This window comes from Oncorhynchus mykiss, chromosome 14 (genome assembly GCF_057628025.1).
Source record: "Oncorhynchus mykiss isolate SJ-2025 chromosome 14, ASM5762802v1, whole genome shotgun sequence".
Lineage (NCBI taxonomy): Eukaryota > Metazoa > Chordata > Actinopteri > Salmoniformes > Salmonidae > Oncorhynchus > Oncorhynchus mykiss.
Genome location: NC_143035.1, coordinates 9,970,320 through 9,984,646, shown reverse-complemented (window position 1 = coordinate 9,984,646; position 14,327 = coordinate 9,970,320). Strand labels below are relative to the sequence as shown.

The 14,327-nt window shown below is 41.4% G+C and overlaps 1 protein-coding gene across 2 annotated transcripts in view; it reads right to left on the bottom strand.

The window, feature by feature from the left end:
* Nucleotides 1–13,782, bottom strand: part of LOC110488751 (zinc finger protein ZIC 5) — a 42,762-nt gene extending 28,980 nt beyond the window's left edge. Inside the window, exons 1-2 of one of the 2 annotated variants that reach the window (XM_021561097.3) lie at nt 12,602–13,782; nt 9,103–10,406 (exon numbers count right to left, since the gene is read on the bottom strand). In XM_021561097.3, the coding sequence (XP_021416772.2) occupies nt 9,766–10,406; nt 12,602–13,562 (1,602 nt within the window). In that variant the 5' untranslated portion in view covers nt 13,563–13,782 and the 3' untranslated portion in view covers nt 9,103–9,765. Of the gene's footprint in view, nt 1–9,102; nt 10,407–12,601 lie in introns of those variants that run through there. The other variant, XM_090198335.1, reaches the window with a different exon arrangement.
* Nucleotides 13,783–14,327: the final 545 nt, after the last annotated feature.

The window sequence follows — 14,327 nt, the reverse complement described above, 5'->3', positions numbered from 1 at the left end:
TGCTAATTACCACAGCTATATCCCCCTCTAATAACGGGCTAAAGGAACTCTATAAAATACACTCTGTTCTACCATGGGGGAATGGATTTTTGATCCCCCACCCAATCAATATCATCTATATTATGATTATTCCAAAGGAGTCGAGATAGAATACCATAATATCTGCCTCGGTCTTTTTCAAAGTCATTGGTTTTGGAGGATATGGGAAAACTTTGCAGCTTTAAAAGTCGGATTGTGATCAACCCACAAATAGGGACACGTTACTTGACGGCGTGTCACTTCATGGGGAAAGGAGTTGTTTTTAGATGGAATGTGCTAGAGAGTACACGCAGACACTGTAGATCCCATTACCATATCGTGGCACATGTCCGATAAAAGGTTACAGTACCTTATTGATCATCAGAAAGATGAAGGGACAGTCCACTACTTTCCCTTTCTCCCTTCTAAATCCACTACCTGGCTTCCTCAAAGGGAGACTGTTGACTGCTTACCCTCTCCCATGCCCCCTCATGCTCCCTGCCCTGTGGGTACAGATATGCAAAGGCTATCAATATCTACCAAACTTCAGAGGTGCCAAAATGGCACGAGACGACATTGCTAGTTCCGGCCCTCGGCGATTTGCTGTATGCACGCATGATTTAGCATGTTATTTTTGGTGAAGACAGATAAAACAACCAAAGTGCCTCTGAGGTTGGTCTAAAACCTATTAACAGTGCATCCTTGGCTTCACCTCTGAATCTCTCCGTCTCGGGCCTACACTGTAGGGTCAGCACCACACAAAATCCCATTTGTCCTCTCCATTAATGTCACAGCCTTAAAGCAACATATCATCACAGTTCCAGAAGCTTGCTCTCTAACTGTAATTGAAATGGCCCAAGGGGAATTCCTTGGTTCTGGTTTCCCCTTCATCCCCCCCCATCCCCCAACCTCCATCCATCAATGTAGAGTCTGGCCCTGGAGCTCTTGTAATGCGGAGAGGTTAACAGCGAGATCGCCACACACATGCTCACTTACTGACTCCTGAACCGTGGCGCCTCAGGGCCTTTGCATGTGTATCTACTGTATGACATTTGTGAAAAACGCCATACATCGTCATGTCAAGTACATATTCATTTAGCTGCCAGGTGCCAAGGAGAGCTCGAGAGCATCAACAGCAAATGGATGGACTTCAATGGGGATGTGATCAGAAACGCCATGCTTCCTTCAGATGTCGAATTCACAGGCTTGATTACACAGCCCCCTCGCGACGCAACCTGCTACAGATACAAATTAAACACCCGCGATTACACGCGGCTTTGAAATACCCTGGACCACAATCAATGTGATCCCTTATTTAAGCTCATCCTCAAAAGATGGAGATTTGACGATTCATACAAAAGGTATTAAAATGCTATACCTCACAACAACAGCAAATTGTTACTAATTAAATGTGATGGACCTGAAAGACAGCAAAGACAAGAGGCACTTAAGGTCTCCTGGTGTTGTAATTGTCAAATCTAAGGGATTCTTCTCTTTGGATTATGATCAAATTCTCTTTTAACATTCTTTAACAAATGCTCAAAATGCATTCAGTGTAATGTATGTTATAAGCAACGACATAAAAAATAATGTCTAAGCTAATAACCAGCCATGGTGACGTGCACAGACACAGAAATGGGCTAAGATTTCTGCTCCAATGTGCTGTTTTAAGCATATTCATCTGGCTTTCACATACATGAAAGCTGCCAATTGCCCTTGCCAACAAGTGGAGGACACTAAGTCAATCGTCCTAGTTGATCTCTGATAACAAGGATCTGGATGGGAGATCATAGGCAAGGGGCAAAAGCTATGGTCATCCCCCTGAAAGGATGGAATTGCCCCTCATGGGTCTTGGGCTTGCTAGAAGTTGCCCCATCTTCAAACAGCGCCAAAGAAAACCTTAGAGACGTGGATTTTGAAAGATGGACACAAAGGATTCATTGGCTCTCCTTCGGAACACATGGGACCCCCCAACCAATACAGTGAGCCTCCTCTCAGAGGGTCTCCCGTTGACTTGCTGTTGCATCCTGCCATGAGATAACCATTGTCAGCTGCATGGGAAAACTCCTGAGCTGATTGGCTGGATAAAGACCTTTAAAATCTTCATGGCTGCCCAAAGACTGGCTCATCAGAAACCTATCAGAAATATATCTTATGTAAGGCATGGATAATGAATGAAAACATTCGGAGGGGTAAATTGGAATGCATCACAAGACAAAAATGCATCAGATACAAAGATGGGCGCGATCTTTCTCTCTTCCCAGATGCATATGTTGATAGCCTTATTTGGGAAAAGTCTGTGACAAAAAAAAGTCTGTGAGCTCTGTATGTTGGGGGGCTTGGGCTTAAGTTGAAAGCGGAGCCCCAATTGCGAAGTGTGAATAGAGGGCTGTTTTAATAAGCCTGGTACCAGCTGAGCTACACAGGGGTCTGGCACCACCACTGACACCAGAAAACTGCACTGCAGATGAAGATGAGAGAGAAATCCAAGGGATCAGTCTGACCAAGTCACCAGATCAGAGCTCATGGGGATTTCTGATTTCTGATTCGCCATTTCGCTGTCCGTAAAAAGCAAGAAATATGAAAAATTAAGCTTTTATATGCTCAGTTGTAATCATTGCATTGTCTTACATAAGAGTCCTGCCACCGATGGCGTGGTTCTTTTGAACGCTTGTTAATGTCAAGTTGTCAACAGGCACATAGAGGACCGTAAACAGATTACCTTGTGTGTCCCCTTGTGTGTCCCACGACTCAATGATACTCTCCATGAGTGACATCCTCCTCTGACACCTTTTCTGATAGCCTGATTACATACTGTACAACCTAACTTTTATAATCAATGTTCGAGTTCGTCTTCACCATCACTCTCATTACACACTGTTAGCAACAGAGTTGCGTCTGTGCCAAGCCCTTCTGAACCCCACGTGCTCCGTTTGGAGAGAAAATGAAAATGAGATGAACACGACACTGAAAGAAAGAGGACAAGAGGCGCAGCTGCTTCCAGTTTACCATGTAAAGGGTTGCAGTTTCACGTGGCGAGAGCCAAGGACCAGATGAAAACACAAATGGGGGCATAGATAAGTGGAGCTTCATATATGGTGGGTGAATATGGTGGAGGGCACTATAGCTACCACAGGGCCACACTGGCGAGTATGCAGAGATTAGGGGGCCAGTGTGAAGAAGTCATGGAGTGTTAGGATAGCCAAGAGCAGAGAGAGAGAGAGACAGATGAGAGAGAGAGAAATGAAAGGGGGCGTGGAAAAGGAAGGGGGTGGTGGGCAGGGATGAATGAAAAGAAACAGAGTTAGGGAGCCACAACACTACTGGCTTGACCTGGGGAAGATGGAAAAAGCCAGGGATCCAATTAAAATCACACTTGGTCGGCCTTACCCCTCTCGCCATGCTGACGCAGCCCCACACTGGCCGGCCTAGCGAGGTGGCTCTACCATAGCAGTGAGCTTATTCGGGTGCCAAGCAGCGCTTGCAGGTTACACAAGATGTCTTACATGGCGGTCGTCTATCAAGCATCTCGCCCAAAGACCTGGTGGGAAAACGCGTCTCACCCTCTGACACATTGGTGGGAATCTGGCCCTGTATGCCATAACAGAGACCGGCACAGCAGATAGGCTATGTGCGACGGTGATTCTGACGGACTCCAAGGTGAAACAGACATAATCCCGTGAATTCGAATGTTACATGTACAGCCAAAAAAAAGGGGCGGCTGACTCTTGTTGCTAGGCAGAGAAGCAAAATAAAGATGGCGGACAATAAACAGCAAACTGGGAATATAGGGTCCCATCATGCAGTACCAGTGATTAGCAGGGAGAGGGGGAGGGGCAGGGGTGTGGTAGGGCTGAGTGGTTATGGAATATTGCCATTGCTTTGTCAGGAAAAATAATATAGAGCGGGATCTGTAAAGGCTTTCTGCACCGAAGAATTGTGGCTATTAGGGAAAAGAAAATCTAATTTCAGGGTGTTCCGCTCTGGCCTTCCTATGTACACCACCACTGCGCTTGCATAACAGATCAAATTGAGAAATTGATTTCCCCAAGCAAACAGAGATAATTTCTTGGGCAATTATGTGCACAATGGAATTACTGTCTTCCCCAAAAAATGTTTTCTGAGAGCAGATGTACCATCTTCGGAGGAAGAAATCATAGTCGTGACATAATGGAGAATACATAACCTTCACAAGGATAATAGTTGAGGTTTGGATATGATCATTTTGATGGAGGAGGAAATATCAAATAACCTTAGTAACCTGCAACACGTCTCAGACAGACCCTAATCCCAGAATTAATATTGGCAGTATCCAACCAGACAAACATTCGATTTTGATTGATATTTGATTGCATAGCCAATAAAGGTGAATTGAGCTTCCAAATCATGTTGTTGATTTCTGGTCAAAATCTTGGATAAATTACCATTACTATGCACGTTGATGACTTTCTGAAAATTCAATCATGTTGATACTTATGTTGAAATAATGCAGGAATAATATTAAGTTGACCAATTCTTTTGCCTGGTAGGACAACCTTAATAACATGAAGAAATACAAAAATAAAGTGTTGAGTTACGACCGGTGCTCTCTGGGTAACTTTGTTTCCTTATTATTTCACCAATAACATATCAATGTTATCATGTTGCATCGATGCAACTTTTTGATTCAATTGATCAAATAAAGTTATCAACGTACCTAGTTTTCGGATAAATTTAACCCAGGTCTTAAACAATATGGTTTAAGGTTTTGTTTGAGAATTGTATTCACGTTTGTTGACAACTCAATCAAACATCAATCAAACTCGACGTTGTTCTGGCGTCTTTGCCAAGTGGCTGCTGACTCATGAAGCAAGCATGACACACACCAGCTGTTGATAAAGTTAATCTAAATGAAAGGAAGGGGAAATGAACGGGGGGATACCTAGTCAGTTGCATCACTGAATGCATTCAACCAAAATGTGTCTTCCGCATTTAACCCAGGGAACCAGATTTAACAGATCTTCTGAGGTTCTGGAAGGAATAAGGCGCGACTCTCGGTCCATTCTAATGCTCATATTATTTTGGGATTGCACCTCATCTCACGTTGGTTGAGAGCCTTCTACTCCTCTCCAATCTGAGGCTCTGACAATTTGATCATCTCACGTTGAATATTACAGGACTTTTTTTACAAAAGTTTTCTGAAAGAGGGCAACATAAAAAAACATCATAGCATCCCCAATCAAATGTCTACTCTCTCGAAAAGCAAACAGTCTCAAGTTAAGCAATTCAAACTAGCCAGCTTATTAGTAAGGGGATCCTTGTGGTGAGATTGGTGGATGACTTCTCAGACAGATGGCTTGAGTCTCTGACATGCTCATTATTTATTTCCCTGGGCTGACAGGGAGGGCAAAAACCCAACTGCGGTCTAACTCAGTGGGGTTCGCAAAATACACCATCAAAACATCCTGCCTTGTCTAAAGAGACGTCCTCATGAATATCGTGTATGACATACACTAATACAGCATACTTCAGTTTACATGAAAGCCCTAACACGCTTATCACCTTTTGCAGCATCCTGAAAAGTGCCACCTCATGAGGAAATAGACTGTGTGCGCTGAGCTGGCGTTGTCGGCGATGGGTGCTGGAGTGAAAGCAGGCAAGGAAAGAATGGTTTAGATGGTGGAGAACTCGGTCAAATACATAATAGGACACACAGCTTGTGCAGCCATGTCCATTGATATCAAGAGGCTGCAGGTGATGGGCCTCAATATCCTGTAACTAAGAACATAAAGCAGACAGTCAGTTGGTCTGAGCTGTTACCATGACATCGCTGTAGGCCATGACATCATCGTTACAGGAGCATTGTGGGAGGAAGAAAATCAACAATGAACTTGTTTTAGTTTTATTTGGGAAAAAAGTATGTGCCACCATATTAGTTCACTTTCATCAGAGAAACATTACTTTTAGAGAAATCGATGAAGATATCTGCTGTGACAATAATGAAAACACTTCTGGTCTATCAAACTTTCAGAGTAACACAATCATATTGTAGTCCAGATTTGCACATCAGAGGTAGAGGATAGTATGCATGGGAGACCGAAAATGATTCAGAAAACAATCATGTAGCATAGTTCTATCTTCCCAAAATCGTCAGACACTGTCCCGACTAGCCACACTCGAACATATCCGTGTTGACGACTAATCTAAATCGTCGCTGCCCCCTTATACATAGAGGAGAGTATTCCAAGAAACTGAACAGTGTGTGACGAAAAAGTATGGAATGGCAGACTTTCTTATCTTTTGAATATAAGAAAAGCGCATAGTGTGGTACACCAAAATGGTCTCCTTTAATTATAAACTGCATGCACGTGTCTTTCACTGCACATAACAGTAAAAGACATCCATCTGCGCAAAAGCTAGATCGTTAGGTAGTATGATTAGATTATGTTGTGAATGAAGCAGCAATGAGGTCATCATTGTGAGTGTGATCACCATCAGGTGGTATGGCTACTGTACACTGAACCCTTTCCTCCAGTCAGACAAGTGGACATGGACACTTATTGCGTGCATCGTTTTCAGCCTGCCACAAATATGCGGCCTAGTTAGCTGTGCTGAATTCTGTGGTCACTGCTTTTCCAGAACCTATCCCTTTTAAGTAGACTGAAATGATTTGTGCCGGAGGCTCCATCTTTGACAGTGGGAATTGGGTATGTAAACTATGAATGAGTTATATTATAGTAATAACTATCTCGGGATGAAATGGGTAGTTTTAACAGTAATATACTACGGATCATTAGTGGCACTGTGTTCAGACACAGCAGACAGACAGGCGATGTATGGGATGGACGGCAGTAGGACGTTGTGCTGTACTAGTAGGATGTGTTTGTGTTACTGTAATATCTTTATGTGTAACTGTAATATCTGTACTAGGATATGTCTGTGTTACTGTAATATCTTTATGTGTAACTGTAATATCTGTACTAGGATATGTCTGTATTACTGTGATATCTGATAGGATATGTTTGTGTTACTGTAATATCTGTATTTAGTTCTGTCTGTGTTACTGACATATCTTACAGGATATGTCTGTGTTAATGTCATATCTGTACTAGGATCTGTTTGTGTTACTGTAACATTATCAGATGAATGGATGACTTATTAATACTGGAATAACATACGCTGGTTAGACAGTCAGCCAAATCTAATATTTTTCCACTAATTGGTATTTGGACCAATCAGATCAGCTCTTTTGCTAATAATTGGGCGAAAGTTCAGAATTGGGCTGCCTGTCTAAATGCAGCCAAAGCCACACATGCACATGGTTATACAAAAAGATAACAAATTGGTATATTATAACAACACTTGAAACAAATAATAGAACAATCTATATCAGGGATATCTAGGGCTGGCTCGCTCTAAACATCAATGAATGAATTGTTCACAAACTGATTTAAAACCAATGCAAGTACACTGCGATATGAGTCAGATTAAACATCTGAATGGCTACCTCCAAGACTGGAATTCAGCCAAAACTGCATAGCAAACTCCCACAGAGAAACAATGGTGCAGATCTGTGCACTTACAACTGGGTATCAATTGCATACAGGGGTCAAAACCATAGGGCAGAAAGATAAAGTACATTAAACTTTGCTTTACAAGTCAACTGCATATAGTAAACAGTATTTGTTATCAACACCATGTATTTTCCCTGTACAGGAATAATGGTATTCATCTGAAGTACACTTTTGATTGAATTTCACCTATGGTTCCAAAGGTCTTCTTAATAAACAGAGTCCGGGCGGGGCCATTAGTTTTGCTACACAAATCAAATAAATATAGATTATATTTCAAAACATGAGCAAACTGGTCTAATAATCTCACATTTCAAAGTTTGACACAGATTGCCAATATAAAATGTTTACCAGACCCAACCCCAGAGAAACACCCACACTGTAAAGACATCAAACTATATTTAAGAGTGTCGAAAAAACGGATCCCATTTTTATTTTGAGGTCAAATGATTCGAAAATATGAGGAATTAATAGTCAAATGTAGTTAATCACAACGAATGGATAACATTCACCTATAGGCCTACAACCTTGAAAATGTGTGTTGTGCTTTTGCATGGTGCGCATGCAGAGATGGAGAGCTTGATGGACATTTTAGGAAAACTATAGTGTGATAAATGGACTTGAAAAGGGGGCCAAACAAACTTTACTAGAGGAAAAGCTATGACTGTAGCAAATACGCACATATTTGACGTCAGTTGCTGCTTATCAAATAAAACCTGTCAACTGTCAAGAGCTCAAGCATTTGGTTTGAATTTTGATTAATATCTTCATACGTGTGCACTCCTAATAAGATTTTACAAATTCATTTACAGTATGGGCATGTGAGTAACACATTGTGCAGCTCATGGTTGGCTATTTTAGTCGAACCAAGATTCTCAGAATTCAGCGTAGGCCTGCCTGTACATAACGCAATGAATTTCATAAAACGCCAATTCAATTCCAAGAAACCTGAAAGTGAATGCACGGATATCTAGCACAAATAAACAAAGGGCGTTGAGTCTGCGTCACTGTGGCACTAGCACATTTTCTTTGAGAATGCATTGGGTTTAATCACACACGGCCTGATCAAAGGGAATAGAGACACTTTAATGAAATATTGAATGCATAATTAATGTTACAGTATGTACAGTATAATTTTAATTAAACATTTTAATTCTTATCAAGGAGGCCGTGGATTGTGTTCTCAACTGATCCCGAAAAAAAACGTATTTTACACAAAAATGCATAAAATATCCACACAGAAACAAAGAATGCAAGTGTATTCTGAGGAGGAAGGGGGTGCAGGGGGAGAGGGGATGATACTGTAGGCTTCTCCACTCATCCTTCTTGGAAGAAAGCAAAACAGCTGAAAGCTGTATTGGCCTAATACACCGTCATTTCATCTGATGTTTAACATTATATTTAACAAATGAGTGTAGTAGATCTTATAGTCAATATGTGTTTGAATTACATTACATTTGAATTACAAATCATAGGAACGCATAAATTGGTCCACTTGTTATTTGGCCTTAAAATTGAACTTGACGAGAAATAATCGGTTTTAATTCAGATTTTATTTCCAAGTTCTGCCTTACATTGAACACGACATGGGTAATGCACTTTTCTATGCATTCCCACAATACAATACAGTAACATTCCATGAATACCCTGTCCTTTACATATGCTGGTTTAGCCTTCCAAGCAATAATACATGTATAGTTCCTTTTATAACACTTTTGCTACTATATTCACATATAGGCCATTTACACATAGATAATTCCGTTAAATCCATTTAGTTTCTTCATCCTATAGCAAGCATCATTCAAATGATAGGCAGCATTTGTATTTATGATGTCCTATTCTAATTCTCCAACGGGAGGGGGGACACACGTCACTGTAGCCTACACATGTGTTAAAACAGGCACGTTTCTTACACGTGACATAACTCAAGGCCCACCACACATAGACGCACGTAGAGTTTGTGCGTCACGGAACAGTTAAAGCTTGCCGTCACGCATTCTGCAACGCTGTATATATATATATATATTAGCACGTTTTCAAAACTACGACACATAATGACTTCAACATGGCACATGTCTTTATAGCCTACAACATCAACAAAATACAATCAATAATATATAATCCAAGAATAGCAGATGTCATAACAAAAATAGGCCCACGTTTTGTAGGCCAACGTCACTCAGGCGACATGACTGACTCAAATGGATGATATGTCGTTATTACACTGCTTTGGTGAGAAAGAGTCCACGCCACTGTGGCACGTATACCACCCATTGACAATACTTTTCTGAAAGGGTGAGGCAGTGTTAAATGTCCTGGAGCTCTGGGCGAAACTGTGGCCTGCTTGGTTGCATGGGTATTGGGTGGGCTCAGGTCTATAACCGCTCCTCTGGATCAACAATGGATCCAAGAGGCCATCTGACCTATGTGAGGAGTAGTCCAAACTATTGTCGAATGTGTGATGGAAACGTGTCCTCAGACTTGACTCATTTCGAATCTCGGGGGATAGAGACTGTTGGGAGGAGGTGAGGGGTTGAGCGCGCGTCACGATGGTGGACGAGGCCGTTTCGCCTTGATCCGTTACTTCGGGTGACCTGGCCTCTGCAAGGTGCTCCCCGTCCCCTTCGCGCCCATCGCTGCGTTTCTCGCTGTAGTCCTTGCAGTGGAGCTTCATGTGCTTCCGGAGGGAACTTGGGTGGGTGTAACACTTCTCACACCCTCTGACCTTGCACATGTAGGGTTTATCACTGGAGTGCACGTGAGAATGCTTCTTTCTGTCGCTGCTGTTAGCAAACCTCCGATTGCAGCCCTCGAACTCACACTTAAAAGGTTTTTCACCTAAACGTGCAGAGAGAGAAATGACCGCTTGTTACGATATGGTGCCTAATGTGTTGTCAACCTCTGGGTTTGTAAACTCATCTAAACTTACATTATATTGTTATACATTTGCACATAAACAAGACAGTGACGATCGAAATAATCAACATTTTATGTTTATGAGCAAGTGGTGTGTAGGCTATAGGCCTAATTCCAAAACGTTCCTAAAATGTTCATATTTGAAGTCCTGTCGATTTTAGTTTTGGGTGCATTTTTTTCCTGTGCAATGCCAATGTGCAATAACCATTCACGTGAATACCTACATTACAAATTTTCGTGTTTGAACACAATTGTGTTGTCTTACATAACCTTGGGTCTAATATTAACCTTAAACTAACTTCGACTGTAGGCCTAAACCCCGAATAACGTGTAGAATTGCACAAAGTGTAATGAACATTCAATGGAAACCGTGGGTTATATTATAAGATCAACCCCCCCCCCCCCCCCCCCCAAAAAAAAAAACTCAATTGACACTTCTGTCGAAAAGTTAACCTGTCGAGATATGATGATAATCATGAAGATAATCAACAAGGCAACAAGCGGAAGATATAATTCCCATAGAAGTTTACACTACCCGTGAAACTCTGTTCATATCGTAAATTATTCATCCCAACAGTGAGACCAAGGCCGCAGTAAATAGGCCCATCATCTATCTCCCCAAGTCCTATTAATGTGCTAAAACTATGTTTGAACAATTCTGTCTTATATCCAGTTAAAAAGGCAGAAGATCACAAGTCATATTGCTACAGAGGAATGAGTATGTATAGGCCCAGTCTTCAAATTTCGATTAAGCCTATATGGCAAAATATGTTGAAACAGCATGGGTTTTATCATCTCAAAAAGTACCACCAAACCATAATTGATTTTCTAATAAAATATGTTTGACTATTTCTAGACGAACATTTATTAGAAATGCGATATGTTACTGTTTCCATACATGCATCTGCATGTACCATTCAATTAAATGGACACCATAATAATCATTCATTCGAAAGACATTTTGGCACGTACATTTGAACATCAATGTTTGCTATAACGTGGCTTTTGGCATGTATAATATTTAAGGGTTCTTACCATAAAAGTTTGCCACTGATGATTTTTCTCATTGTGTTGATTTAGACAACTCTGGTCACCAACGACATAATTCTTAATTTATTTAAGTCCAAATTACATTTATCTTTAGGGAAGCATTTGACTCTTTTATAAAAATAAAAAAATATTAAAAAAAGATCAACATAAACAGTGTTCAATTATCGACTAGCTAAATGTCAACTGCACTTTAACATTTAAATCCTGTTGATCTCTGTGAAACTTAGCAGAGATCAGACTACAAAGGCACTGTGTTGTCTATACCTCATAACCTACTTGGCATGTTGTGTTTTTCTACTACTGCGCTTCCAGCGTTGTTCCTGCGCCCGCGCAGAGAGGAGTCGTCCCTACTGGGCTGCAACTGTGCGAAGCGTAAAAGCTACGTCACAACTCTCCGGTGTCCCGGCATTTATTTATTTATTTATTTAAGTGAATGAGTTGGAGAAGCACCCACATAACTGGGCCTGAACACTACTAGTTTGTATCTGTAGTACTACAGGTCTTCTGTCCCGCTATTAGCACTAGCTCATGCTTCTCTCCTGTACAAGTAACCCCCCCCCCCCACAACAATCACGACAGGCTGGCTATAAAGTCATCACAATATTACAGAAACTACACCCAGAACAACAGCACCACCAAAAACATAAATAATGACATCCACAGGCAAAAATATAATAATAATCATCATCATCATAATAGGCAAAACAATCAAAAGTTTGTTCAAATAATTGTTTTAGCTAGCTTTTTCTAATATGTTTGTGCATTATAAAATGCTACTATAATGCCATTATACTTACGGAGATAAGTTTGAGTTTTATTACACAATCTAACTCTCACAATCTAACTATTTATATAATAATATAATTTGATAAAATACAAACATTTCGAATATGGTTTAAATTAGGTTATCAACATTTTCTCAGAGGGTAAATTTAGTCCTCCAAAAATATACAAGGTTTTGGCAAGTTAAATTATTGTTTTTTGTGTATTTTACTAACTTTTATGTTAGCCTATTACTATTAATATTATTATTATTATTATTATTATTGACACTAATAGTTACATACCTGTGTGTGTCCTCTTGTGAATCTTGAGGTTCTCTGATCTTGCAAAAACTTTTTCACAGCCGTGGAAAGGGCAGGGAAAGGGCTTTTCCCCTGTGTGGACTCTGACGTGATTCACCAACTTGTATTTCGCTTTGAAAGGCTTTCTGTCCCTCGGACAGTTCTCCCAGTGACACACGTATTGAGAGTGCTCTGGTCCTCCGACATGTTCCACTGTCACATGGGTGACAAGTTCATACATAGTCCCGAAAGTTCTGGCGCAGGGCTGCTTCCCAGCCCCCTCTTGGCTGTCACTCCACTTACACACAAGCTCATTCTTCAGGTTCTGTTTGGAGCACCTCAGGAAAGCGTCACCCACTCCACGTTGAATTGCCATGTTCAGCGGTTTGTAGAGACCCAGGAACTGAGAGACAAGTTGTTGGCTGTTTCCCCTGGGGCCGCTGATGCTCTGGCCGTAAGGGTGCGTCCGGGTGAGGAGGTCCCCAGGTAGACCCAACATCACTTGACCAGAGAGGTCTCGAGTCGCGTCGGAGGAGCCATGGGCCTGCTCGTGATAAGCGGTGAAAAAAGCGTGGCTTCTGCTATCTCTATAGCTAGGCAGGTCACGGTACCTTCCAATCCCGCCATGTTGGTTACTTCTTGATGCCAGTTGATCAGTGACGGGTGGCATGCCGGCTCCAGAACGATTGGCTCCAATGATGATGCCCCTAGGGCTGTGCTCTAACCGGTGGCTGGGGTATCCAGAGTCTGCAAAATGGGGAACCGAATGGTCAACATATGCACTGTACCTCGTCTCGGGATAGTCTCGCAAATTGTGCGAGGGGCAGAGCTTTAAGGAACTGCCAGTGGGGTGCCCTATGTGCTCCCCTGCCAAAGGTGGCAGCACCACGCTGGGTTCAGTATTGCTCTCCCCGGGGTTGACGCAAGAAAGAAGGCAGCCACTAAACCTCGACAGAGTTGTCATGTTTTGTTGTGAGTTTGCAAAATCAACCAATTCTGTGCTCAAGATTTACCTAGAAATATTGTTTCCATTTTCTTTGCTGTTTATCATCTGTATGTGAAATTCTTGGCCGTGAACTTCGCAGGAGCAAGAACCAGACTCAAGTTCGTTAAAGTTGGTGTGACTCCCATGCCGTTCACTTTGCCCTCTTGATTTGTGGCAATAACCGTGGTAGTAAAAATGCTTCGAAACAGGCCATGGTGCAATATAAAAGCACAGCAGGCAAATCTGCTTTAAAAAAATGGCGCTTTGGGATTGGTTGGAATGTGGTATGATTGACAGGCGCTGGGTTTGTTTTAAAAGGGACACGCAGGCGTTCACTGCACGACTCCGTTTTCAAATATCTCATAGAAAATGCTTTGAAATGTGCCGCGGTATAGGCTACACTGCCAAATATTGGTGTCTCTTTGACTCTAGGCGCCACATTTACAACCGCCTATTTGTAAAAGTCTAACGTAAATGTCATAAATGTCTTCAAATGCTGGACATTTTTTTTGTGTGGAAGTCTAATAGACTACACAATTACGATATTGAGATGCAATGTTAAAGTATCAAATGTCAGAACTTTTCATTTAATTCCATGTTTATTTTACTGGAAGGAATAGGTTAGAAAAATACATTCTAAGTTAAAGGTCCAATGCACCCGTTTTTATTTCAAAATCAAAATAATTTCTGGGTAACAATTAAGTACCTTACTGTGTTTGTTTTAATATAAAATGGTAAAATGTT